Source organism: Lathamus discolor, chromosome 5 (genome assembly GCF_037157495.1).
Source record: "Lathamus discolor isolate bLatDis1 chromosome 5, bLatDis1.hap1, whole genome shotgun sequence".
In the NCBI taxonomy this organism is placed as follows: Eukaryota; Metazoa; Chordata; class Aves; order Psittaciformes; family Psittacidae; genus Lathamus; species Lathamus discolor.
The window spans coordinates 110,154,475-110,181,954 of NC_088888.1; the positions used below are offsets into that span (position 1 = coordinate 110,154,475).

The window sequence follows — 27,480 nt, forward strand, 5'->3', positions numbered from 1 at the left end:
GCTTACGTTACTTCTTGACACCTGACTTTCTCTGCAGAACTAAATACATACATGCACAAAACAACACTGAAGATCAATTATTCAAACCAAAGTCTCCTGCCTGCTATTCGAAACACTTTGATTCAAATCGATCTACACGCTGCAGTGTTAACTGCGATGATCGACACATCAACCACTCACCCTCTGAAGCCACACTTAATACAGCATCTATGGGACGCATTTAGTGAAGGTATGAGAACTTCTGGAATCTATCCAACAGATCTTTTACCTACCTAGAAGGCAGTCCTACCTCTGCCCTAAGCAGCTAAGGGAAGGGGAGAAGACAACAGGAAGACCAAAGGCATTTGGGCAGTTTAGCCAGTTCCTGTTTTGGGTGGGTTAAGAGACAAGCAAACAGGTTCCTTAGACCCTCTTCCAGGTAATGGAGGCAGGAGTCATAGAATGACAGAACAATTTGGGCTGGAAGGAACCTTAAAGCTCGTATAGTTCCAAGCCCCCTGCTATGGGCAGGGACACCTTCCACTAGACTCTCAAAGCCCTGTCCAACCTGGCCTTGAACACTGCCAGTTATGGGGTAGCCACAGCTTCTTTGGGCAACCTGTGCCAGGGCTTCAGCATCCTCAGAGGGAAGAATCCCCTACAAAATCCTCTACAAAATATCTTAACAGTAAAGAGTCCTCTACAGATTATTCCAAACAGAAACCTAATTTCAGGTTGAGTTGCTCCCTGGAGAAACTTCTCTCTGTCTTCTAAGAGGCCAAAGCTAGTCTTTGTGAAGACCTTAATGACAAGGTTAGCTAGAAAGCACTACTACTGCTGCAATTCAAAGAGCAGAGGCTACGAGGTCCTGCCTCCACTTGGAGTTTGTAGTGCTGTTCCACTATACTCAGTGCTTGCCAGGCTACACCTGGAATACTGTGTTCAGGCTTGGTCCTCACTCTACAAAAAAAAATGTGGATGGGCTGGAGAAGGTGCAGAGAAGGGACACAGAGATGATCCAAGGACCGGCCAGCCATATGAGTAAAGGCTGAGAGCTGAGCTTGCTCAGTCTGGAAACAAGGCTCAGGAGAGACTGCATCATGTTCCCTTATTTAAATGGTGGCACAAGGAAGATGGAGGCCCCCTTTTCACAAGGAATCACGTGGAAAAGACATGGGTTGATGGGCACAAGTTACTTCTGGGGAGATTCCAACTGGACACAAGAAGAAAACTTTTCACAATGAAAACAACCAACCACTGGAATAATCTCCCCAGGGAAGTGCTGGATACCCACACATTTGACACTGTGTTGATTCAGCTGGACAAGGTGCTGAGCCATCTAGTCTAGGTCATGCTTTGCCTAGAAAGGTTAGACCAGCTGATCCCTGAGGTTCTGTCTAACCTGGGATTCTATGATTAAACCAGACCTCAAAGCAATTTAAGTAAATCTGCACAACCTGAGTGCTACTGTGAGTGCCTGTACCCATTTCATCTTACACTGGATCCCCATCAGTTTTAACTTGTCTCTCCATCTGTAGGAGCTCTCCTAAACACAGCAAGGCAATACCTATGAACTGACCTCTACCCACTCCCATGGACATAACTGTGATTTACACCTGGTTGCACTTTCACCTATTGTAAGTTACATACATAAACAAACATAAATTTTATGTACATACAAATGCATTTGTGTGTATAAAAACATGAAAAAAAAACATCACTTGTGCTCCAAATCTAAAAGCTTCTCCCAGCCATTCAATAAACCTTACAACCAGAGCCAGACACGCTTTAGGTTTTTATAAAGTTGCCACTAAACCTTAAAATAAATAATAAAAAGGTCGTAATACATCATCCTGACATCAAATCAGCAGATTGGGATTTCAGTATATCAGAATGATGGATATAGACTTGCTTTAAGTATGGTTTAGTCTACATTATACCAGAGCATTTATTGTTGCCTTTAAGACTATTTCCTTTCCAATATATTTCAAACAAGTGCAACATTCTTATTTTCCCTTAACTGACTGGATATATGAGTCCACTATTCAGCGAAAAAGAAACAAAAATGGCCCTCAAAAAATCATACCTAGGGAAGCAACAGGACAGCCGGTGCTAGAAAACACAACTCCTTGTTTATCTTTATTTTCTCTTGCTTGCCAGGTAATCTAATAACTACTTTTAATGGATCAGGAGTTAAGCCACTATCAGGAGCAAAACCCTCCCCAGTAAACTCCCAACCACCACACAACCTCTCCATCCACTGCTGATCACCTCTGCCATTTCGTCTTCCCATAGTTCTCCATGTCAACTTGATCCACACTGACTTCCTGCCGTCTCTCTGCTTTTGACAGGGTGACATGAAAAAAAGCTCGTAGTGTCCCCATAAATGAAAACTCTGATCTTGTATCAAATGCTATTCAATACATGAATACACATTTTCAGTTATAAGTTACACATATATACATGTTTCCATCACCAAGGCACACTGAGAACTATTAGTTCTCATTACAACCCTACATGGTAGCAAAACACATCAACATTACAGACAGCCCAAAGTGGTAGGATGCGCGGAACAGGCCTGTTAACCACCTAGGATGTGCAGTTTAACCCATACGCTATACATTGATTTGTTTTGCCTAAGGCTAAGAAGATGACATTTCTTAACCCTAAATCTCAATACTTTGGAAACAACTCCATGGTCCATCCTGCATCCCACTAAGATACATGGGAGTGGTAGGGTCATAAAACCACTAACCTTATTGATAGAACATTTTCTTAATTAAAATATTGATACAAAATCCTGCATCCTTTCAGCTTATATTTCTCAGACAACACCAAGAAGCACCAACAGCACTGGAGAACACGTCCGTAAGTAGAGCACAGAATATTTAATTTTGCTGCAGCTATTTCAGGGCACCCCTTCTAATACCTTCTAGACCACCCAGAATCAGCAAGTCACTAACAGGGAAACTTGTTGTTTGACACAGATTAAAGCAAGACCTCCTTGGGTTTTGATCTGTGTTGTAAAAGGTGCTTCGTAAGCACAACTGGTAATCAATTTGGATAAGAAAATGTAAAAGAATAAATTATCATTTTTACCAGCTTCCCTTGCTCCACCTCCCCCAGCAGAGTTTTTCAACCTTTCTTTGAGTCTACTTATGCAAGCAGTCAAACCAGAGGAGCAGAGGTGGAAGAAGAGAGGATGAGTGGCTGCCACAGCATACAGGTCTAGGAAGAGTAAGTGTCAGAACGTGATCTGTTTTAGGAAGTGCCCCAATCTTTCAGGTTCCTCGTATCACTTCTTTCCTTGTGGCAAAGCTGAAACAGTTCTTTGTGTGTTCTAAGGGTGCAGAACATGATTTCCAGGCGTGGGGGTATGCACTCCTCACATGAAAAACCAAAACTGAAAACAACTAACCAACTAAATAATTATAGCAACCTTAGGTCTGGCTGTACCCCTTTTGTGAAATACTACTGTATATTCACTGTATTCACTGTATATTCTTCACAGTATTTGTAAATAGGACTGGTTTTATCACCTGCACAGGCTAGAAAGCCCCTATCATTTACACTGACTTCTCTCTCACTTACGATGGAAGCTCACACACAAGAGTATGAGTTTGCAAATACAGCTAGGTATAAACAGAGTAATAGATAAGCCATGGTGCAAGATGAGGCCATAATTCCACCGAGCGAGAAAGCATGAAAGTAACCCTAGGTAATGTAACTGGTTTTACATATTCACACAAATAATCTTACCCTGTGTCCTGACACTAATAGAGGAACACAATCTTACGGAGCTTGAAATCTTCCCCTAGAGAAACAACTTTGCAAGAGCAGAATGGAAGAAAACATGCTGTGTAGAAAAGAATGGTTGTAGCTTTGCTTGCTATTTAAACCAGGCTGATTAATCTTTAAGATCTAACAGCTTTTTCACATTTTTGCCTTCCCTCACCCATTTTAACAGTCCTTTTATCATGCTTTAAAGTCACAGCACACCAAGAGCTAAGTTATGCCCAGGATGGCATACACAAACCCCACTGAGTGCAAAAGCAACAGGTTGCATAAGAGCTCAGAAACCACGAACCAGCTGGAGACACAGGACAGGTCAGAAGTGGAATACAAACCCAAGGAGAACTGGCATGTACAAATCTCAAAGAGATGCCTGAAGACAACCAACCTTCAGAAACCATGCCATTAGAGGTTTTCAGGTTGTCTTCTCAAACTGGAACCATCAGGGTTCATATCTGTAAGCTTTTCATTGCAAAAGTGAGATCTTAGGTCCTGCTAAAATATGAGATTGTTCGATAACATGTAGATTCTCAAGACTGACATTAAAAAAAAACAAAAACCTAAAAATCTGATAAAAGATGCCAATGTTGACAGCTTGCTTTTTTACACAGCAAGGTAAGAATGGAGGACAAGAAGAAAATACTCAGAGACGTATGAATGAATAGAAAGCGTCTATCAGGAGCCTGTTACCTGGAGGGAGGGCTGCCTTCTTCTCAGGGACAAATGCGTAAGATAGACCACCCCCTTCCTTGACACCACTTGAACTCGAAAGCCCTAACTGCGAAACTATGATCTGTCACATAAGGTTAAGTATCTATATAAGTGTTTCCAGGTCTAGGCCTTCAGAAGTGAAAGGTAGTCCAAGGTAGTCCTTCAGCACACCAGTGGAAAACCAAGGTTATGTGGAGAACAGAAAAACCATGCATGACACAACACAGTACAAGCACATTACAGAAGAGTTCAACTAGGAAATGGGCACCTAAACCACAGGAGAGATCTTCCTTTTCTTAAGAAGTTACTTGGGAGATAGGTGAAAAAAACAGAGTCAGACCACCATTAATCACCAGGATATAACCCTGTTTCTCCATATCTCAGGTCTAACTGCACAGAGTAAATGCTATTTGCCTTTGCTAGAATAAGAACTCCTGCATAAAGTGTAGGAGTGCAATGCATATGTTGCACAAAGCCCAAGTTTACATAATAAAGAGAATATATGTTTGCTTTGATCTCAAGTTGCCCCATAAATTTTTAATAACAGCTGTAAAACAAATCTTTGGATGGAAATCAGCAGCAGCAATGAAATTTTAGCATGCTAATCATTTCAGGTTAAGAAAAACCATTTCCAGTCCATTCCTATTAGAAGCGTTACCAACTTCTTGCAAGGAGAAATGCAAATGTCTTTCACAGCCATTTACTTGCAGATTATTCTCTTCAGCCTGCTGCTTTCCCTTGCTCTCTCCAAAACAGAGGCAGTAAGGGACCATTCAATCTGTTCTGTCATTTCTGTTCCTATTAGCGGTGACAACGCTAAGTTCAGATATTGCAGTCCACTCATTTTATATTTCACTGGAACGATGTCTCAATCGGGGTTTTTCTTCCTCTACAGGGAAACTGTTAAACCAAATGCACAAAAAAAAATACTTTTCTACTATGCACCACAAATAGATTACAGTTTCTAGTTCAAGTGCAAAGGGACAAAGAAACCAAAATCTTTTTATATGCATACATTAAAATAAAAGCAGGAAACAGATTAACATCTGGAGAAAAACACTAACCCTTGTGCTTTCCATGATGCAGCTCACGGGAACTTCGTTTGAAGCACTGCCTCCAACTCGCCCCCGCCCCCACAGAATTACTCCTGTTGTACAGCGTTTGAAACAGTATGTTCACACATATCCTATTAAAAAGAATTAAAATAACCTTTTAGGTAAACCAGGAGGCAGTCAGGCTCCAAAAAGCTGTAGCTATCAAATACATGTCTTAAAAAAAAACTAAAAAACTAAAACACTGTGAACTTTCTCGTTCAAGACTTAACAAATATCACCATAGCCAAGAAAACAGTCTTGCACAAGTGGCATTTTATAGGAAGAAGAATTTTCAAAACAGTTTTAAAAGAGAAAGATCCAACAGTATTAGGAAACAGAAAAGAGATGATTACTCTGCAGTATGATGAGCATGAGAAAGAGCAAGCTAATGGGATACAAAACTGCATACACTGGAGAGAGCTTTAAAAGTTAAGAGAAATGACAGCCGAATAGCAATCATACCACACCAAAAAGGCACTGACAAGTTAGGAAAACCCCTACATTTTCTAAGTGACAGCAGACTTAGTCCTTATGTACGAAGAGTACACAGAGCTGCAGTTAAACAGTAACTGCTAGTCCTATAGATGTTTGCAGATGACCTAAACTGGAGAGAAATCATTCACTGCCCTTGTTCTGCAGCGTTCACACTACTCTGAATGCAGACAGATGGATTTTTCTGAATGCAGGTACGTCAGCAGAAAGCCAACCTGTGGGTGACCTGTCTCTCCTGCCATCACCTCCCTGTCAGGAGGGAGCACTTGCAAGAGTGGCATGGAATTCTGGGTGAGCACTCCCCAGATAACTTTCAACAAAACTACTTGGGCTGGATCAAGCATAATACTACGCAAAGGTCCAGGTTACCCCAACCAATTTAATCTGAACCAAATGAGAGAGTTATTACACATAGCCCTGTGAATAGACTGGTGAGGATGGTAACTGGTGGGGGGGGAGCGGGGATGCAAAAAGGGAAAGATTTACTACCCAGCACACAGAATTTAAAAAGTGTATTTGTTCATGCCTGCAGCGACACAGGTTAGGACTGAGCAGAGACACCAAAAAAAAGGAGTAAAACTACCCGACCATCCAAAAAAATGTGAAGTAATTTATCAATTAAAAACATTTGCACGCTAGGAACTGAACTAAGAAAAGCATCTCCTTTCACCAAGGCTACTCAGCCTCCGGGTATGTGACATTATGCAGGTGGAAAACACTGCAATGGACACAGCTCAGGATGGTAGTTTGTCTAGACAAATAGGCCATTAAGGATTTAACATACCTAATCTTCACTAAATGGAAGAAATAGGATACAAAAGATACACCTAACAGGTGCAGCACAGAGTGAGATTATATACAAATCTATGCTGGAGAGGTATCAAAAGTTTGCCCAATTCTCAGGGGCTTTCCTCCACCTCCAGGACTGCTGGATTTACAGAATCACAGAATGATTTAGGTTGGAAGGGACCTTAAAGCTCATCCACTTCCAAGCCCCTGCCACAAGCAGGGACACCTTCCACTAGACCAGGTTGCTCCAAGCCCCATCCAACCTGGCCTTCAACACTGCCAGGGATGGGGCAGCCACAGCTTCTATGGGCAACCTGTGCCAGGGCCTCACCACCCTCACAGGGAAGAACATTTTCCTAATACACCATCTCAATCTCCCCTCTGTCAGGTTAAAGCCATTCCCCCTTGTCCTGTCCCTACAGGCCCTTGTCTAAAGCCCCTCTCCAGATTTGCCGTTCTCTTTAGACACTGGAAACTGCTCTAAGGTCTCCCCAGAGCCTTCTCTTCTCCAGGCTGAACAAGCCCAGCTCTCTCAGCCTTTCTCCATAGGAGGTGCTCCAGCCCTCGGAGCATCTTTGTCACCTTCTCTGGACAAGATGGCTTGCATACATAGCGAAGACAGAACTTTCCATGGAAGGCTGTAAATCCTGCAGCTGAAGCAGGATGCCTACAGATCCTGATTTATCTTGAAGATCTCTCTACTCCCTATTTTGCTAAATGCTGGGGGAAAGGTAGGCTAGAGAAGCTCTTCGTTTTCTTGTGTGCCCCACAAAATAAAATGCACTAGCTACATGGGAGCTGAAATTAAGATGAGCCCATTTAGGTTTCAGCATTGTCATCTTCACAGAAAGGGAGAAGAAAAGGTAAATTGTGACTGTCACAGATTTTGGCTTCTTCCATGTCAGAGCAGCATGCTGCTTCTCACTCAGTGGATGACCATCCAAAACAAAACCAAAGCTTCACCTCTCTTCAAACCCTGCTAAAGGTGCCTTCAAGGAGCACCTTTACACTAAAGAAGTTTCATTAGTTTGCCAGTAACTTTGAGAGATTTCCAGAAGTTTACTACATGAAGCCTTCCCCCAACACATCATGGTAGAAATCTGCTTCTGGTGTCCTCCAGGGTGCTGCTTCCCAGGTGTTCTTCATGTTCTCCATAAAAACCTCAAAGGTGCTGGGGTTGAAACACTTATTCCCCTTGCCCACTCTTCAAAATGTCCAATAATGAACAGCATGTGTTAAAAGTCCTGCAAATAAGCACAGGACACTGCATAAAGATGATGATCCTTCAGTTTTCTTCTAATGAGAACTCCTTCTGAGAAAAGACTGCAGTCTCAGGGCCATACTGCCACTGCAGTAATACCAGTGTATTTTCTGGCTGCAAATGGGATTTCTTTTTTTCTTAAATATTTAAAGGGAGGGGTTATGACTTCTGAGGTATAATTGTGTGGAGACATTACTTGAGCAGACCTAAACTCTTCCGCATTAATTTGGATGTGCTGAGTATGATGAGCTCTGTGTGCTTGTAGCCACTAAGGACAGTCTTGGACGGTGACTGGTGTTCACAAAAACTAGAGAAATTGAAAATACTGCATCTTGAGTCTTGCTTGCCTGTTTCTGTTGTTCCTGGTGACGGTCTGTCTTTCATAGCTGTTTCTATGCCATTTGAAGTCAGTTCCCAATTATAAACTTAGCTTAAATCCCATTTTAACTAACTTTCTAGCTCTGGCTTTTATCAGCCACCTTGCTAAAGTAATTGAGCAATGTTGTCTCAGGTTTCTAAAGCCACCATGAAAAAACGTATGGGTATCCCCATCTCGCAGCTCTGAGGCAGCTTGTCTTTGTAGGAGGACACGTCTTTGCAGGAAGATGTGTCTTTGTAGTCCAGTTATTACCCCAGCACCAACCTAAATCCAGGTGGGTCATCACATCCCTGCACATTTATTTTTAAAGCAAGTTGCACTAGAAAGTTGCATATGGAGGGGGGGTTAGACTTGACAAGGTTGAGAGGTGTTATCCAACCTCCACAATTCTGCAGTATGTGCAAACAGGGAAAATAAACAACTAGTTTTCGTATAGATACATCATCAGGCTTTTCATCCTGTCCCCCATTTATTTCCTCTCTTTATTCTTGAAATGTGTACCATTTAAAGCCTTTTATAACAGTTCTTAAAGACATACTACTCTCACCAGATTTAACACTATGGCTGGCATAAGGGAGGGTTAGAAGCCAATTGTTTAATTGGCATTTTACATGGTAGACTTCGAAATTATGAATTCAGTGAGGTTCTTGCTTTGCTGCTCTTTTTCTGCAGAGCAGCAATACATGCACACTACTTCTATAAATAAGGGCATATATCATGGAAAGTGTTGTGTGAAGTAAGGCTCTGATCTGCAGTAATGGCAGAGCTACGCTAATTTGTACCTCTGAATACAGGCAGCTACAAAATAACGTTTACTTAAGAGTTGTAAAACTCAACATAGAGACTAAGTTCAGTTAAAATCAGATTTAATGTATGAATGGCTGTGGTGACAGATCAGAAGTTCACCTTATCTCTGGCAGTAGGCTAAATAACACGGGCCTGTAGGGACAGGACAAGGGGAATAGCTTTAACCTGACAGAGGAGAGACTGAGATGAGATCTCAGGAAGAAGTTCTTCCCTGTGAGGGTGGTGAAGCCCTGGCACAGGTAGCCCAGAGGAGCTGTGGCTGCCCCATTCCTGGCAGTGTTCAAGGTCAGGTTGGACGGGGCTTGGAGCAACCTGGTCTAGTGGAAGGTGTCCCTGCCTGTGGCAGGGGGTTGGAACTAGATGGTGTTAAATGTCCCTTCTAACCCAAGCGATTCTGCTATTATATGATCTATCAAATAATCCACAAAAAAAAAGCATGCTAGTCAAGGAGCAATCTAAAGTAGAAATACAAATGAGAATGAAAAGGTTGAAGTGTGGTGCCTTGGTGTAAGCTGAAGTGAGGCAGCTCCATCAGACCACAAGTTTAAGACTTGCAATATCCCAACCAGAACAAGGTGCCTACAGCCTTCAGTACAAGCACTGGGCACTGGCAAGTCCTTTAAGGAAAAGGACAAGCAGAGGAGATGTCCATGACAGCTTCATGGGCACTGGCTGCCTTTTACCTGCCAGCTCGTCAGTCAAACACCTCTAAATAATGAGGGACACTTAAATAACTTGTGGCTTGAACCTGCCTCATAGACTTTGAACATCTCAAAGTGCCCTACAGTGCCCAGCAAGTTACTGGATACCCCATGGGCAGGAAAGCTTATTTCTGCCCTTGAGCTTTAATGTTACATTGAATTAAAAAAAAAAAAAAAAAAAAAAGAAAAAAAAAAGATTGGAGGGAGCTTCACACCGCAGAAAGGCAAAGGCCTGAGCAGCATACCTGTGCTTCAGTTTCCACCCCAGGTTATTAGCCAGACTGTTTATAAAACAATTTTAAAATGCCAGCTTTTATGTATTACAGTTTTATTAATCTTGAATGATACATCACATGTGCTGGATGCATAAAAGGGCTACAGAAACACGGCTTGCATTTTAAAATGCTTTAGTGAAAACAAATGTATTCTCTTTATTAAGTGAATTGAACCTTGCTGTGTCCTCCACTGAAAGATTTCAGTATTAGTGAATCTCTTTGCTCACTGTTACTTCTTCCCACCTTATGTTAGGCGAGGAAAACAAGCATTTCTGCATTTACAGCTCCCAAATGGTTTCTCAGCTTTGAATTAAGTCTGTGATCTGAACTATCTGTATATACAGAAATCCAGAAAATATTCTCCATGCACATGCAGAAAAGGCTACTTCTGGCAAAAACTGGTTTACTACTGCATCAGAATCTGGTTCCATGCGCTCAGTCAAGACTGACAACCATCGCTTCACTGGTGTGACTTTGAGATAGTGGCAGTAAAACCACCTTGCCTAGGTTCTGTTTAAATACATTACAAGAATTGCGGCCATTACAACAGATGGCTTAGGCTTAAGAAAAAAAAAGGTATTTCTATATTTTAACCTATTTAAATAGAAAATGTTTTTAACAAAACCCAAATTTTGTATCCATATCATAAACTCAAGTTTATAAAAGAGAGTGTAATTTCAAAGAGAAGGTAAGAAATGTTTCACTGCTGGGTTTGCTAGCTTACTTGGCCAACAATCAGCTTTTAATCAAAGATACAGATGCATCCATTTGCTTCTAAACAGATGTTTTCTGCAAACTAGAGGTAGCTCCCAGACTCCAGATAAAAAGTGAATCTGGCCCTCTAGCATCCTGAAGTGTCCTGTACGAGAATCTTAACACCTTCTTGAAGCACTATTTAAATTGATCATTAGTGTAAACAGAAACATCTAAATGGACTGCCCTGATGGGCAGTTAGCTCTTTGGAAGTAAAGACTGTCTCTTGTCTGCATTACTTGTTCAGTGCTTAAAACACTCTGGGGCCCCAGCTCTAGTAATGCTCTCAAACTGCAACCACTAATCGTCATCTTAAGTATTTTAACAGCAATTTATATGCAAACATAACCCATCTAAGCAATAAAGACCCCAAAAAGAACCTGCCTCAGGGCAGAGGGAGATAGTACCTAAACAAGTTACAAGTTCCAAAAACAAGGTTTTATGGAGAAAGGGGAGGTTGGAAGGACAGAAAGAGAGATGATCTTTCCATAGCACAGCAATGCCACAGGAAAGCACCAGGTTTAATGTAATCAAGCTCTACATTGCAGCCATATGGAAACAATTTCAGTCAATAAACAACTCCTGCAAGAAGACAGCAGAGGAACAGAAAAATCAGATACCGATTTAGCTAGGAGGCAGGAAAGCCGCTGGCTGAGCTCAGAGCCTCGCATTATAAAAAGTATTTATGTCCAACCGAACAGCACACATTTTTTGATTCCTATTACCTGCCTCAGACTTCCCCAGTGCCACACCTCAGACTGCACACAGCAGAAATGGCATACCTTCTTTTACACTATCTTTTCCAGCCTCTGAGATCCTGCTCCTCAGTCCTCTTTCCTTTGTTCCCCCTTCCAAATCTCTCCTCAAAGCCTATCGCTGTGGCCGGTTTCCCACTCGACAGCAAGAAAGGAAGCAGACATCCCAAACTTTAGATACTCGCCCAACCTCTTTGCATTTTATCTGCCTGGAATTTGCAGGTTTCAAAACAGGGTCTTTCTCAGGGAACAAGTCCCTTCAAACACTTTCCTTGGAAAAAAACAAACAGACAAAACCCCAAACCACAACACACTTCACTTCTCACTGACAGTGGTATTTAAATGAGATTTGCTTTCAAGATGTCATAATATACAGTATCCTAAAAAGCAATGGCAAAAATACAGCCTCCCCTACAGAAAGAGACATTCCTGTGCAGTGCTGATTACAGCTGCAACATGGAGGGAAGTAAAACCTGAATCAGGTTGGGGCAGGAAAAAGGAAATTCACAGGAACAGCCAGCATGTGAGGGCAGCTGCATTTTTTTACAAAAAGCAAGAAAGCAGATTGCTATGAATAAAACAGAATTTACTTGAGTGTGACAGAGGAGTGACACCAATATTTATGAGAATAATGCCCATGAAATTAACCGAAGGATAATTCACAAGTGTCTTCAGAAGTAGCCACTTGGAAAGGTTGGAGAAGGTCTTCACTTCCATGCTGCCATGCAATCTGCAGCAGATGCACCACAGCTACCCCGAAACCGCTGCGACTTTATACTTTCAGGCATTCAGGAACAGAAAGATCTTGGTATGTTCCTCTTACTAACTAAAGGGCAAGATTCAAGATATGAAAAACAAATAAAGAGTAATACAATTTAAAAAACAGTAACTTCCTAGTGGAAAGGAGTTCCAATGAAAGACCACTGTGAAGAGTTTTCAGTTAGACTGGGGCAACGTGCTTCCGTCACATGAAGTACCTTCTAATTCACCAGTAATAAAAGATATTTTCAGCAAATCTATTAGCAAGGAAGCATTTTAAATCAGCCTAAAAAAAAAAAAACCAGGCACGAAAGAGGGCTTCTTGCAGTCTTGCAGGGTGTTTGGGTTTTGGGTTTTTTTTTCCTTTTTAATGAGTGACTCTCCAGAAAATTAGGGCAAACCCCCAGGCCAGGTGGATGTTTATATTACGCCAATGCTCAAAAAGTGGATGAAATAAATCTGGAGGTGTAAAGTGGCCAGCTGTATCAATCACCCAGAGAAACCGGGGGGGGGGGGGGGGGGGGAACGGGGGACGACATATATTTTCCCAGTAAAGAATTTAAGAACAAGGACATCAGTAGTGCAAGTCAGCATGCTTTAATGGAAAACGTCTCTATAAAGGCCTAACTTTGTTCTTCGAGATTACAAATATAGTCAAACAGAACAAAGTATGTGCACAGAGCGTACTCTGGTTCTAGTGGCAATCCACATTGGCTGCTTCGTATCTGAGAGCTGTCAATTAGCCAGTTCTTAATCTACTTCCTGGGATTGCATCATGCTAATTTTTTTGTCACTAAATTTAAGGTCTGATGCAGTTCAACATTTTTATCACTGCAGATAAAAATCTGTGACTGACACCAGGACTACAGGAACATACATTATTATGAGGAAAGGACAGGGAAACAATATGAATACCTACCTTAATTCAGCTCAGGAGAGCACAACACATCCGAATACAAAGGCAAATTTACAATCTAAGAAATGTAGACTAACTACCAAATGGCAGACTTGAGAAGGAATATCAACGGTGGAAGATGAAGGCTCACAAACAGGATTTCTCTACGCAAAAGGGCTACTGTGAACCTCTTAAATAGCTGCATAGCAAAAAGGGCTGTCATCCCTCGGCGTTCAGTATGGAGCAGACACAGGCTGGAACATTAACCATTTTTGGTTTCCACGATGTTAAAAATAAATGGAGACCATGAAGAATCACCGGATGATCTGAGTGCTGGAGAAAATGCCTCAGAGTGAGACTTAAAAGCTCAACTCTGTTTCCTTATCAATCGAGTAACTCGATTACAGAGTGTAAGTACCTTCATGGCAAGAAAGTACTGGATACTAAAGGGCTCTAATCTTGTCAGGAAAGTTGTAACAAGAACCAGTGGTAGAACTTGGACAAATTCAAATTAGAAATCAGCCACTTATTTTTAACAGGGAGACGGTACAAACTACTGAGAGAGGTGATGAGTCTGAAATTACTGATGATGGACACTCAAGGCTGGAAAGCTCTGGAATTGTTTTTAGCCAAACATCAGTAACTGGTCTCAGTTTCAGAGTGATCACAATTTAAAAGCTTCTGATACAAAGCATATAAAACATATCAGAGAAGGCAATTTAATTGTCTGTTCTCACCTTAAATTTTATGAATCTCCAATATGTTAACATCATTCTACTTCTACGGACCACGAAATTAAAGAGGGAGGAGTAAGTTTCAACTTCAGTAAGTTCCCTCTTTTTCAGACTGCTATACTCACCACTAAACAGCCTTGCTCCATCAAACAGATGGAACCCCCATGAAATGCAGTCAGTGAATGACCAACTACAATGTCTGGAAATCATGCATAATACAATTTAGTTGAGAAAACTGTGAGCAGCTACTTACCTCTCCCATCTGTGGCATGAAAAATCAGCATTAGCTTAAATAACTACTTCTTATTCTGTGTAAATACACTTATGACATTCCTGCTTATACTACTGAAAGTAGCAGCATGCACTACCACCCAGCCAAGAATCTTCAAATACTTCACGAACATGAAAGCATCTCAACACCCCTGAAAGGATTATTTTCATATTACACACTGGAACACAAGCAAGTCAAGAAGTTTGCCCTGGGTCATGAAATAAGACCTACGGCAGAGTCCAGAAATGAGAGCCCTGCACGATTTCACTGCCAGAAAGAACTTTCCTTTTCAACATTTGAGCACTACTTGCATGTCAGAGCTGCTGCATACCCAGCTGCTCAAACTCCAAAACCCAGCCAGCTAAATCACAAAGAGACTTCTAGTGAAAGCTGACATTGTAATCAGAGAATCTGATCATGGCAGAGAAACTGTCCAAAATAAAGGTCAGAATAAATATCCAAGTAGAAACAGCGCTTTTATTTTATGAACTAACTAAATGCTTTCTGCTTCCATTAGGACTACAGTACTACTAGAAGAACAAAAAACAGATTCAGTGCTTGCTTCGGAGCTCATAAGAAATGGGCAGCTCAAAATGCAGGAAATGACTATATGCTGTACTTCCCAATTGATAGGGCATTGGCTTATCAGAACAGAACTGGCTGTTCATAAGGCTCACTGAAAGAGTAGCCCACAGTATTGTTTCAGAAGTAGTAGCAATTTTACTTCTGAACTTAAAATTTCATTTTATTTTTTCCAAGAATGGGAAAGAACATAAGACTTAAATATTAAGTTCAAAAGTGGAGAGAAAATCGATAGCTGGAATTCAGGGCAAGTGAGATTTAGTTGGAGGTAAAGCCAAACATAGTATGTCTCAATCATAGAATACCAGGCTGGAAGGGACCTCAAGGATCATCTGGTCTAACCTTTTGTATGCCTGGTTTGTAAATTACTTCCTTAGCTCAGTGGTAAGACCTCATTTAACTCCACAGCAGTGAATGAGGTTCAGATAAATTTAATACAGCCTAAATGGACATATGTATGGAGAACAGAAGAATGCCACCTTTACAGATGAAGTGGGTAATAAAATTTGATTTCTGGGGCTGCAAGAAACTCCTCACTAGATCTGGAAACAACACTCCACCCACTGGTCAAACAGTGATTGGAAGCAGTCCTCACCAGCATGCCATAGACACCCCGAGTCAGGTCTTTGTCAAGCCATATTACAGAAGGCACTTGGGGGTACATATACACATAACCTGATGAAGGGCTACACTTGGCAATACCTTTCAGACTAGTAATTGCACTGAAACCAACATGAAACAATGAGGTAAACGTTCAAAGAGGAATTCTGCAGAAGAAAGTTAACTGACCTTCTGGTTGGCTGCACAGGAAAGATAAAGCAGAATGCACTTTGCCAGAAGCACTGCGCTCCAGTAGTTCCCAGCTTTAAGAGCAGTCTTCAGACTCTGCATGCAGCTTTGATTAAGAACTGGGAAAGGGAAATCTGCACACAGACGGGTAGAACCACCAGCTATAAATTATTTTTTTTAATTCTTGAAAAAGTGCATCAAAACACTAACTGTTCAGTCTTTTGGTGTCTCCATTAGCATGGTGCTGAATCAATCCAAGTAACAAACATGCATGTGCATTCCCAATATAGAGCTGCAGTACAATGCTGAAAAACTCCTATTAATCAAAACAGAAGAAAAGCCTTGGAAGAAAAAGGGGCATCCCTTACAGCCTGATAGAAAGTTTACCCTGTGGTGTTTTTGGCCTGATGGAGAGATGGGGAATCTAATGGATTTAAAAGCAACAAAGTTAACTGAATAAGTAAGGATGAAAAGTCTCAAACCACGGAAGTCAATGGAACATGAGAAATCCTCCCATCACTGTAAAAAGTCTCATTGACTTAGGTATTCTTATCAAGCACATCAGATGACAATAAATTCCTTATATGGTTAATATATACTAATATATCACAGATGTAAGAGGGCAATAGATGGGGAATAGAGACAGCCATGTTCAGTTGCCACTGACTCAGTACCTGACATTAAGTGAGTCACTTGGCCCTTACACATCAGTTTCTCTAGTTTTAAAATACTGATACCTCTGTAAAGCACTTAAATATCTACAAATGAAGGTACGAAATATTATTTTATCATAGAATAGTAAACGAGAAGGACAGTGGCTTGGCCATAATGGATCAGATATAACCCATCAGAGCTGTACTCCAGTAGCGCACCACACCAGTTGTGGCCATAAATCGATCACTTCTGATTAGGTTAGGCTTTACGATGCAGTAATTGTCATAGCAGCAGTTTCATAACTGTGAAACGAGCACTTTGCTCAGTAGCATATCATGTAGGCAGCATGCATGAGCCACAAGCTCTTGGTAAATCTGACTGCAACAGCAGAAAGCAGAAGTATCCCAAACACAATATACTTTTCAAGTTTATCTATCATAAAAGCTCCTCCACATGCTTTTATGGTCACAGGCTAACCCTGTGTAAGCACCCAGTCGAGTGAAAGGAGAGGGAAGGAAATCAAACAAAACCATGTTTAAAGACCAGATTTCAAGCTAATATATCTCCTTTTAGCAGGCACAACACAAAAAGAAATGCTTTTCTCACAGTTACAGGATGAAATTTTCAGTTAGTCAGAAACTACAAAGCCGATTCTCTACTTCTGGCTGTGGCCACATGACTGTCTCAATACATAAGGACATTTCACGTGCCAACTTGCAATGAAGACAACATAGTTAATAGTTTGCAACCTCCTTTCCCCCAGAAGATCTTCAGAGTTGAGTAATAAAATTCCTCACATGATTTCAATGAGAGGGTTCACTTGTCAGAGGCTGTTTCAAGATAGTATCATATGTCAGGGAGGTGCTGTTCGGGAGAAGCTTTCCAACCTTGTGTTTTCAAGGCTTTACTGAGAAATGGGGGGAAAAAAAAAAAAAGGCAAAAAAAAAAGGAACAACCAAAAAAATTTCAGACTATAAATTTTGAAAATTGATGAAAGAAAAATTATCTCTAGATGTTGTTTTCAAAATGCAGAAGTTAGCCAATTAATGAGGAAAGGAAGAAAACCTCTGATTAAAGCTTTGACAAACCCTCGAGATCAGAGAGTGATGACTAGTTTTGCCAGACTCCGCGTCAGAACCCAGGTAAGTTAATCCTTCTACACCTTGGTTTGCCCCTTGTGAAATGACAAATAACACTTTCTTTTCATACCCTGTTATTCTTGCTTGCATTGTTCCCCAAATTAAAAGCATTTGCCAAAACACTTATCTTTAGCATTAACACTGGAAATTGCACTCATAGCTAACATAGAATCAGTCTGCATGAGTGAGTGTTCAAACGTGAACTCTTAGTATACTTTGCTATCCAGCCATCCTAATTTTCTATATGTCAGAAGAAAGCTTTAGTCAATACAGGAATACGAGAATGCCAAAATACAGTTGATTAGTAATCTTATATATAAAACCAAATTTAGGGATATGAGTTAGACGAAAAAAAATCTGAATTCTTACCATCATCTCCTAAAAATCCTACTATAATGATGACATTGGTCTCACTTCATTGATAACCCACAATATCATATTATCAGTAGGTATAATTAAAGCCCAATCCCACGAGGACATGTATGCAGAATCCAATGCCTGCTCCATTAAAATCAGTATAAAGTGAAATCGACTTTAGTGACTTCAGTGGAAGTGTCAAAGCCGCATAAAGTTATCAATAGAAGAAACAACAGCACAGGGTTTGTGCAGCAGGATTCCTAAGCTGACAGATTCCTTTCAAGTGTTTGATTTCAAATCCTAAACTTTGCAGAAGATAAAAAATACTTGCCACAGATCCCAACACTGTTAATTCTTTAGTGTCCCTAAAAGCTCTGCACAGAAATCCCTGTAAAGCACAAGTTGCTTTCTTTAGATTAAAATGTGTTGTCGTTTCATGCAAATTAGTTTATTTTCTGACATACACAACCAAACATCTTCTGAGATCCCTTTATGAAAGGGACAGCCCAGCATTCTTCCTTTCTCATGTTTCAGTTTCATTAATTCTTTCAGTTCTTCACTCAAATATCATATCCAAAAGACCCAAATTTCACCACTGCCCCACTGACATACAACAAAAACCCTGCAGCCCTAAAAGTTAACAACAGAACAATTCCTGAATTCATGCTTATTAAAAAATCATCTTATTAAAAATAATTTTAAAGTGAATGTCTGAACCCCACTGCTTTTCCAGCTTCAGATACCAATTAAAAAAACCCATAGTAAACACTTCCATGAATGTATGGATTATTACAATAAAGTAAACACTTCATAATAATTTAATTTTCAAAACACAGGACTACCATGAACTTTTAATATCCTTTTGAAAGAGACCAGTAAGACCCACACAGGATCTGCCTCAGAAGTAAGCTTTCTGCAGCTGACACCGGTTACTGACTGTGTGGAATTATCAGAATCACGCTGCTAGAGAGCTCCACGTTTTCTAGAAAGGTCAACAAATAGAAAGGAATTGCTTCAGACAGCTCAGTGAAGTAGTTATAGAGATAAGCAGGCCTCATCCACACAGGATTTTCTTCAACATTTCCTTACCACTCTTTAAAAATCCTGCAGTTGCACCTAAGCTAGCATTCCTGTAACACAGCTGGCAGTCTGCATACCACAATGTCGTCTAGACCTGCTCTGAACAGTTGGATGACACAGGAGTAAAAATGCTGATGCCTGCTCTGGTGCTTGCACTGGTGCTAAAGGAACGATAGAAGGAAGAATGGACATTGCTGAGTAAAACACAAGTTCCTTGTTTCTAGTCTCATGCCCAGGCTCGTCAGACAATTCTGTCAACCATAGAGAAAAAGTTGTGGCTGTTGTGGGGCTGAAGAAGCAGCTTCACATGAGGAAAAACAGCATTCCCAAACCCCAGTTTTCAGATGCAGCATCAAAACCTTGCTCTTTCACAGAGCCCAGTGCTCCCAGAACATGCAGATAACAAATGCATTCCTGCACAAATAACATATCCCATCCCTTTCTTATTTCTCCCCTACTTCCTTCCCCCATCCACATCTGAGAGATGTTTTCTTAGCAATTTGGAAGAGAAATGGCAAAAAGAGAGATGCAAAACACAGAAATAAATTAAGTTTGTTCTCTGCTGTTAACGGATTTGGTCCTAGCTTGATGAGAGGAAAAAAAAAAAAAACAAACCCCAAAACATTTAGAGTGATAAATCCATATATACCTACTCCAAACTACACCCCACATCCCAAGGGACACAGTATAATGGTAAATAAATATAGATGCAGTTCCTACTAATGAGGCAGGGTACAGCAAGGCCAAAGAAAATGCAATCATCTCGGGAAAAAAAACTGCACAGGACTCCTCCTCTCCCATCCATGGAGGAAATCAAATGCCAGCTGCACCATCCCAGGAAGGAAGCAGAGTCTGTACCTGATGAGCCCTGCAGAAATGAGCTAGTCATATCACGGGACGCAAGCAGGCACTTCAGGGTTTTGCCAGCCCACAAATTGTCTGCAGAGCACAATTCCTCTTTCCGATACGATATATATTTTACATGGCATCATTCCTGCAAATTGGAAGGGGCTATTTTCCCCACCAGTTTCTTTTTCTCCGTCCCCATCAGTTTGAAGCAGGGGCACGTAGCTAGTGTCTATGAGATCTGATCCAGCACTGCTCTTAAAAGCGTGCCCTAGCCATCAGCTTAACACTTTCCTCCCTACAAAGTTTAAATCTTCCCACCTTTTGTTCACATACATTTTGTACTTAAAAGCCACTTATCTGTAGTCCCAACGTTACTTCAGCAGGAATACAAACTGAGATACACCCGATTCCACAGGCAACCAGCAAACACGCTCACAATCTTCATTTCCTCTTCCTTCTTCTCTCCCCACCCCCCTAAAAAAGCTTTTTTTTTTTTTTTTTTGTCCCTAACGCGAAGGAACGGGGGAAAAACAGCATATACACGAGTCAGGCTTTTTCAGACCTATCACAAAGACAAAAATGCTCCCCGAATAAGTGCTCTGCAAACATACCAAGAGACTAAACTAGGCTCAACTAAAAAAAAAAACAAAACCCACCAAACCAAACAGAGGTTGAAGAACTCGGCTCCCTCTCCCTCGCATGTGTATTTCTGCACCTAAAACCGCTCGCCCCTTTTATGTTTTAACCCCGACCCAGAGCAGAACAGTCCAGCGGCATTCCCCGCCGCTTCCTCCAGCCGGTCCAGCGGTCAGACACACAGTTCTTCCGAAAAAAAATACCCCAGGCGCGGCTACAAATGCATTTAACCCCATCCCCATCTCTTCCCAACAAGTACAAAATAAACAAGCGTCTGACACCCCACCCAAGCTCTCCCCCCACAATTTAGGGATGACTGCCCTCCGGGTCCTCCTCCTTCCCCACCCGTTCTCATGTTAAACTCTCCAACCTTCGGCTTCACGCCTTTGCCCTCCCCAAAAACCCTCTCTCAACGCCCCGGGAGCTGCAACAGATCTCGCCCTCTTCGTCGCGCCCCAGCCCTGGAAGCCAGAGGGGTTTCGGAACAGCCGGCCCCAGTTCCCCTCACACCATAGGCACAAAGCACTTAGCTCCCCTAGAAAGGAGCCCCCGGAGCCCTCGCACACCTCTGACAGCCCCACAGGCCCCCGGCGTGGCAGAGCACCGGTGAGGGTGTCGATGCCGGGCGCGACCCGTACGGCGAGCCGGTCTCGAGCCCCGCGGGGTAGGAGCCTCCCTCGGCCTCCCCCGGGCCGGGCCAGGGCACCTCCCAGGTCCCGGAGACAGATAGCGGGGCCCCGCCGCCCTCTGCAGCCGCGCTGGGTCTCGCAGCAGCCCAGCCCCAAACTCAGGGACGAACAAAACCGAAACACCACAGAAATACAAAAAGGCACCCACCCAGGCTGAGGGGACTCCGCCACCAGGAGTGCGTGCCCCCCACCGGGGAGAGGGGTGGAAGAAACAAGAACAGATAAATAAACGGCAGGAAGAACCATGGAGGGCTCTCCCGTGAAGCCCGGAGGTGGCCCTGCCCTCCCGCAGACCCCGCGGCAGCCTCCCGGGGACACCACCGTCCTCCTCCCCTGCTCCGGGGCCGCCGAGGATAAGCGGAGCCCCTCGGAGCCGCGGCTCCAACTCAGCCGGCGAAGCGGCTGCTGGGCTGCCCCTGCCCGCCCCCCGCCCAGGCTGCCCCCTCACGCACATCCCACGTTACGAGGAAACCCGCTCTCCGCCGCGGCGCGACTCTCCGCAGGTGGCCGCGGCGCCGGCTGAGGGGGGACCCCCTGCCCGCCCCCCGCTCCCCTCCTTCCTCCAGCCCACCCACCCACCCGCCCGTCCCCTCCCCTCCCCTCACACCGCCGCTCCCCTCTTCCAGCAGCACTCACCTCTGTGTTCCGGCGGCGCCTCCACCTCACCATGTAACGGCAGGAGTGGGGGGGTCCCCCCCCGCCTGCCCCAGCGTGAGGGGAGATGAACGGGAGCGCTGAGGGGCGAGGACAATGGGGGGCAGGAAATCCCTCGGCCACCTCGCCCCCCTCCCCAGCCCCCTGAGGACCAGGGACCCCTCCCCGTGCGGCCCGGCTCCTGCCGCTCCCTGCGCCTCGCCCGCTCCCTCGGGTTTGTTTGGGTTTTTTTGGCTCAATCACACCAGACTGACTGCCTTTGTCTGTCTGACAAGCGCCATGTTGATATCAACATCCAAGCTCCCACCTGCTGCCGATGTGAGACCATGGGACTTGTAGTTCCCGCCTCCCCAGGGTGACGGGGAGACCCGCCGCGCGCGGACTACAACTCCCAGCACGCCTCGGCGTGGCGGCGCGCCGGCGGAGCGCGGGGCTCAGCGAGAGGCGGACTACAACTCCCGGCATGCCTCGGGAATGACCTCATCCTGGGCGGGGGGGCGGCGGGACTGCAAGTCCCATGATCCGGTGGGGCGCGGGCAGGAAGGGAAGGGAAGGGGGGTGGGTAGGATTGTCCTGGTAAATAGAGCCGGGGGAAGCATGAAGCTGGTGAGTGCGTGAGGAGGGGGGTGTTGCGAGGGGCTCGGCTTGCCCCCTGTTGCGGGGCTCCCCGGGTTGTTTATGGGCTGCGGCAGCTTCAGCCTCGGCGGGTGGGAGAGGAAGCTGAGGCTCTACAGGGGGTGGCCCGGAGGGGCCCGTGGGGGCGGGCCCAGCTCTCCGTTCCCCTCACCAGCGCGGCATGCGAGCCGCCGCCGGGGCAGGCCCTCGAGGAGTCGGAGGGCGTGGGTGAGGGCAGGGGCACAGGCCGCAGCGGCGCTCCTCCGGTCTTGTGCCGGTGCTGTAGGGGCTGCCCGGGCTTGGGGCGTTTGGGTTGGATGAGCACAAGTCTTACGAGAGACGGCTGAGGGAACTGGGGATGTTCAGTCTGGAGAAGGTTCAGGGGGACCTTAGGTCTCTACAGTTGCCTGACAGGAGGTTGTAGCAAGATGGGGTCGATCTCTTCTCCCAAGTAACAAGTGATAGGACAAGAGGTAACAGCCTCAAGCTGTGCCAGGGGAGGTTTAGATTGAATATGAGGAATGATTTCTTCACGGAAAGGGTAGTAGGGTATTGGAACAAGTTTCTCAGGGAAGTGGTGGAGTCACCATCCCTTCAAGTGCTTAGAAACCGTGTAGATGAGGCCCTCAGTTACAGGGGTTAGTGGTGACCTGGCAGTCCTGGAGTAGTGGTTGTACTTGATGATCTTGGAGGTTTTTTCCAACCTAATTGATTCTGTGATTCTATGATAAACGTTTGTGAGATTCACGAGGAAAAAGAGGAGGAATTTCTCTGCCCTTTACACAGCACAAGGCTTGCCATGGAACAGAGTAGGAGCTAGCCCACTGCATGTGTGACATTACTGGGTTGCTCTAAGAATATAAATAAATACCCGTGGTTCATAATGAAATTGTTTCCATCAGCACTATGATGTTAATACAGCTAGTTACTAATGAGAAAATCAGCCTGGAATAACTTTGTCAAGTGTGCACTATGCTTCTGACAAGTACTTTGGTTCTGATGTAACAGTCTTGTAAAGGGAAAGTTGACAGAAAATACATTACCCATATTACTGGTTTTCTCTCCAGATCTCCCTTTTCAACTCCTTAAGTTTTCTGGAGACCTTTGATTCAGCTGCTACCTTATTTTCTGGAAGCTTATTTCTGCTACTTTATTTCTAAGGAGCTGTTGCTGCCCCATTGTTGGCAGTGTTCAAGGCCAGGTTGAACGGGGCTTGGAGCAACCTGGTCTAGTGGAAGATGTCCCTGCCCGTGGCAGGGGGTTGGAACTAAATGAGCTTTAAGGTCCCTTCCAACTCAAACCATTCTGTGATTAAGAATTTCTGTTACACCTAATGTACTACAGTTCTTTGGAGGTGAAAACCAAAGCAGGTTTCAGGATACCTGAGCAAACATTTGAGTTGTATAATCTGAAGTTATACTGTTGTTAAATATATGGTTGTGTCTGAGTTTTGAGACTGAGCACTTTGTCTTGAGGAAGCTTCATAGCAGTTAACTTGAATTCTGGGTTGGTTTTGAGGCTTCCAGTAAATCACTGTCTCCAATGTAACCATGTAAAATAAATTCAGTAGGCAGGTGGCTGAAGAGCTTGATCAGAGAATCACAGAATGATTTGGACTGGAATGGCCTTTAAAGCTCATCTAGTTCCAACACCCTGCAACAGGCAGGGACACCTTCCATTAGACCAGGTTACTCAAAGCCCCATCCAACCTGATCGTGTAATCTTACATATGCAATTAAGCCTCTGTGCGTGGATACTACCAGTGGGACAAACTGCAAAGCTAAGCACTTCCAGACATGGTTGTAGAGCCTGAGATAATGTGGGGTGGGGAAAGCAGACTGAGAAACATTTAAATGAAGACCATAATGGAAATGCAGGGTTCTTTTAAAATCTGGAGTCTTGCACAGAGGTAGAGAGAGGAAAGAGGTTGTGGGGGGAGGGAGGGAATACAACCTGCCTGAAATCTGTATTGTAGTGTTTTTAGACCTGTGTATAAATTTGGAGACTGGGGATCATACAGATTCTTGATCTTACATTTATCTGGAGATGTGCCTGTATCTCTGGATTGTGGTGGGAGAAGTAGGATGCTATTTCTTCCTCTTCATTTTTTCCATCTATTTGGGTGGAATTTGGTAGAACAAGGGAGAGGTGACAGACTCCAGACCTGCTTCAGAGTCCAGTGAAAATGTCAGACTCCCACAAATTCAAATGTGCTTTGGTCCAGACAAATCTAGTTGCTAATTTCCCCTTAGATTTTAAGGTAGCATGTAATATTAACACTGGAAGAATGCACTGCAGTATTTGTTGGAATTCAAAGCACTGGCTTTAACCTGCAAAATCTTGGATGTTTTGGAGCTGCTAGTGTGAGACATCATCTTTTCTGTCACATTGCCATCCATGAGATCATCAGAGACACTCCGAGCTGAGAACCTCCTGCTGTGAGGGCCTCAGCAGCTGGAATGAGACCGCATTCTGATCTCTGTGCCCTGCTCTGTCAAACTTCCATCCAGTTTACAAAGGCTGCCAAGAAGGTTGTGAGCTGAGCTGGGCATATTGATATCTTCTGTGTGTTTTGTGACTTTTTTCTATTACTACTTTTTAATTAGGCACCTAGTGTGTTCATTACACCAGCCTTTAGCCATAAGGGAATAAAGATGGAGGGAAACAAATCTTAGAGCAGAAAGGATGTGCATTTTAGTCCAGTCAGGAATATTAGTGACTGGAATCCCTGGATCTGTTTTAAACAGTAGCAGATACGAACCGGGTAAAAATTACCACATTTATAGTGCATATAGAGATGTATATAGTGCAAACACTCAGATTCTAGTCTAAAATACTAATAGAAGTACAAGCCCAGAAATGTCACTTGTGCAAATAGCTCTATAAGATATGAACTGCTTTGTTAGTTCTTTTTAGTCACTTCACTTGAATCTGGTAGAAAGAACGCATTGCCTCCCTGGAATCCATTTACTACAGCATGACAGCCACAGATATAGATTATTTTAGATGCTTTTAAAGAAGAAAAAAGAAAGATTTTCCAGTTAGCTCGGAGATGTCAGGGTCATGATCCTCTTCATGATTTTAATAAAAGCAAGAAAGTGTTTTGCTGATAAAAGTGGTGATATTTCATTGCCTTTTTTAATTACCAATACTTCAAAAGCTACAAAAATAGTTTAGATCATATTTTTTTTTTCCTTTGTTTCTTTCTACTTGCTTGGATTTATAGCATCAACTGTCAAAGGTCTGGTCTGGCAAGAACTTAATTTCACTTGTGTATTTTACATTTACGTATAAACCAGCTGAATTCCTTACCTGTGTACTCCCCTCTTCACCAGCCTGGCTTTTCACAGTTGTTTTGAACTTTGCTAACAGCAGGCAAAATGTAATGTTTAATAACCAAGGCTTTGTGAATTTAAAACAAAAGTCTTTGTGATCTTTTTAATTTAATTTTGGGGCCTTAGTAGCTTTTTAGTATTTAAATATAATTTAAAACAGGTTTCTGATGAATGTATTTAATAGACTCCTTGGGAGTTGCTAATCCAGACACTTGCAGTCCTGTGTTAACATGTCATGAGCAGAGGTAGGAAGTGAAATTATTAATCTACCATCTTTCCCCTTCATCGAAAGAAGTAGTGCAGTGCATGGCCAACTAATTGATATTTTTCATCTTAATTGATCAAAACTTTAATTTAAAAGCTAAAATTTGACCACCTGAGCTGCCAGACACCCAGACTTCAGAGATGCAAAAAGTTTCCTTCCAGATGCAAAATCTCTTTTACTTTCAATCCCTGAAGGAATTAATCCTTCTCAAAGAAGAGAAACACTCACCTCAAGGCATCCATGCTCTATTCAGGCATTTACGTTTCAAACCCCGAATTTTAAAGCTGGCATTTTTATTCACTTCTCTTCTTATTCAAAACTTCAGCTGCTCCTGTGCCTTGTTAAGCGTTTGCCTCTCTCCATACAAGAGGTGACTGCATCTCAATGATGCTGAAGTGCCCTTGTACATAACCTGCTCGCTGGCTCATTAAGCTTGCAAAGCGGTTGGGATTTCTCAGTACACAAACCCTTCCATTCAGGTGTGGTTGTCCATTCCCTCTTGTTTCCTGTTTGCGTTTAGCAAGACAAAAAGCAGGTGAGAGCATGCCCCAGAGCTGCTTCGGTGCACACTACAGCTTCCCCTGCTGATCTGTGCCAAGCAGCCGCAGCCCCTGCTTCGCCTTGTTTGGTTGTTTAGTCAGGTTTCTTAAGGAAATAAAACTTGTGTTTCTGCAGGGATTCTCTTCCTCTCTTTCCACCCCAGGTAGCTTTCAAATTTGCTAGCCAAGTTCAGCCAGGTTTTGCCAGTAGGACCGAGTTTTGAAGAAGCCAATGTTCTGTGATTTTTGTGAGAATAAGTGATTGCTAGGGAAAAAAGTGATTCTTCATGTGTCCTAAATTGGAAAAGGAGCTATGCCATCCTCACAACCCTTGTCTGAAGAAAATCCACCCCATAACACCCCATAATACCTGGGAAAATCTCAATGAACACACATTGGTGTGAGACACAGATTTATAGGAAATCAGGTTTTGTTCTGGTGTGTATGAAACTGCATGTTTAAAAATAAGGGGAAAAAAAGTCAATTTTCGGTGGAAGGGGAGGTCACTGTTAGTAAAGGTCATGAGTAACATCCTGATTGTATTCTTGCAGTACTGCCTGTCAGGACACCCAACCTTACCATGCAATGTACTCAAGTTCAAATCCACCACCATCATGTTGGACTGTGGACTGGATATGACATCTACCCTCAATTTCCTCCCGTTGCCACTGGTTCAGAGGTATGTTCTGCAGCCTATACGCACTTTGTCTGTGTCTTCTTGGGTTGCAGTTGGAGTGCTCTGCATGAAATGGTGTATTGGAAGGAGGGAGGGGATGAGTACAAATGAACAGCATCATCCGATATCATAAATAGACTTTGTTCACTTAAAAATTCTCTTTATCAAAATAAC

The 27,480-nt window shown here is 43.2% G+C and overlaps 2 protein-coding genes across 19 annotated transcripts in view; one reads left to right on the top strand and one right to left on the bottom strand.

Moving 5' to 3' along the window:
* The window catches only part of HMBOX1 (homeobox containing 1), a 113,887-nt gene extending 91,867 nt beyond the window's left edge, over window positions 1-22,020 (bottom strand). For 14 of the 18 annotated variants that reach the window (XR_010613285.1, XM_065681902.1, XM_065681907.1 and 11 more), the window contains exon 1: window positions 21,859-22,020. The gene's annotated coding sequence lies outside the window, so the exon portion shown is untranslated. Of the gene's footprint in view, window positions 1-5,546; window positions 5,640-20,230; window positions 20,354-21,099; window positions 21,271-21,674; window positions 21,748-21,858 lie in introns of those variants that run through there. The other 4 variants (XM_065681893.1, XM_065681891.1, XM_065681896.1 and 1 more) reach the window with 4 other exon arrangements.
* A 381-nt stretch (window positions 22,021-22,401) lies between these two features.
* The window catches only part of INTS9 (integrator complex subunit 9), an 82,816-nt gene continuing 77,737 nt past the window's right edge, over window positions 22,402-27,480 (top strand). Inside the window, exons 1-2 of the mRNA XM_065681909.1 lie at window positions 22,402-22,482; window positions 27,182-27,309. Of these exons, the coding sequence (XP_065537981.1) occupies window positions 22,474-22,482; window positions 27,182-27,309 (137 nt within the window). The 5' untranslated portion in view covers window positions 22,402-22,473. The remainder of the gene's footprint in view (window positions 22,483-27,181; window positions 27,310-27,480) is intronic.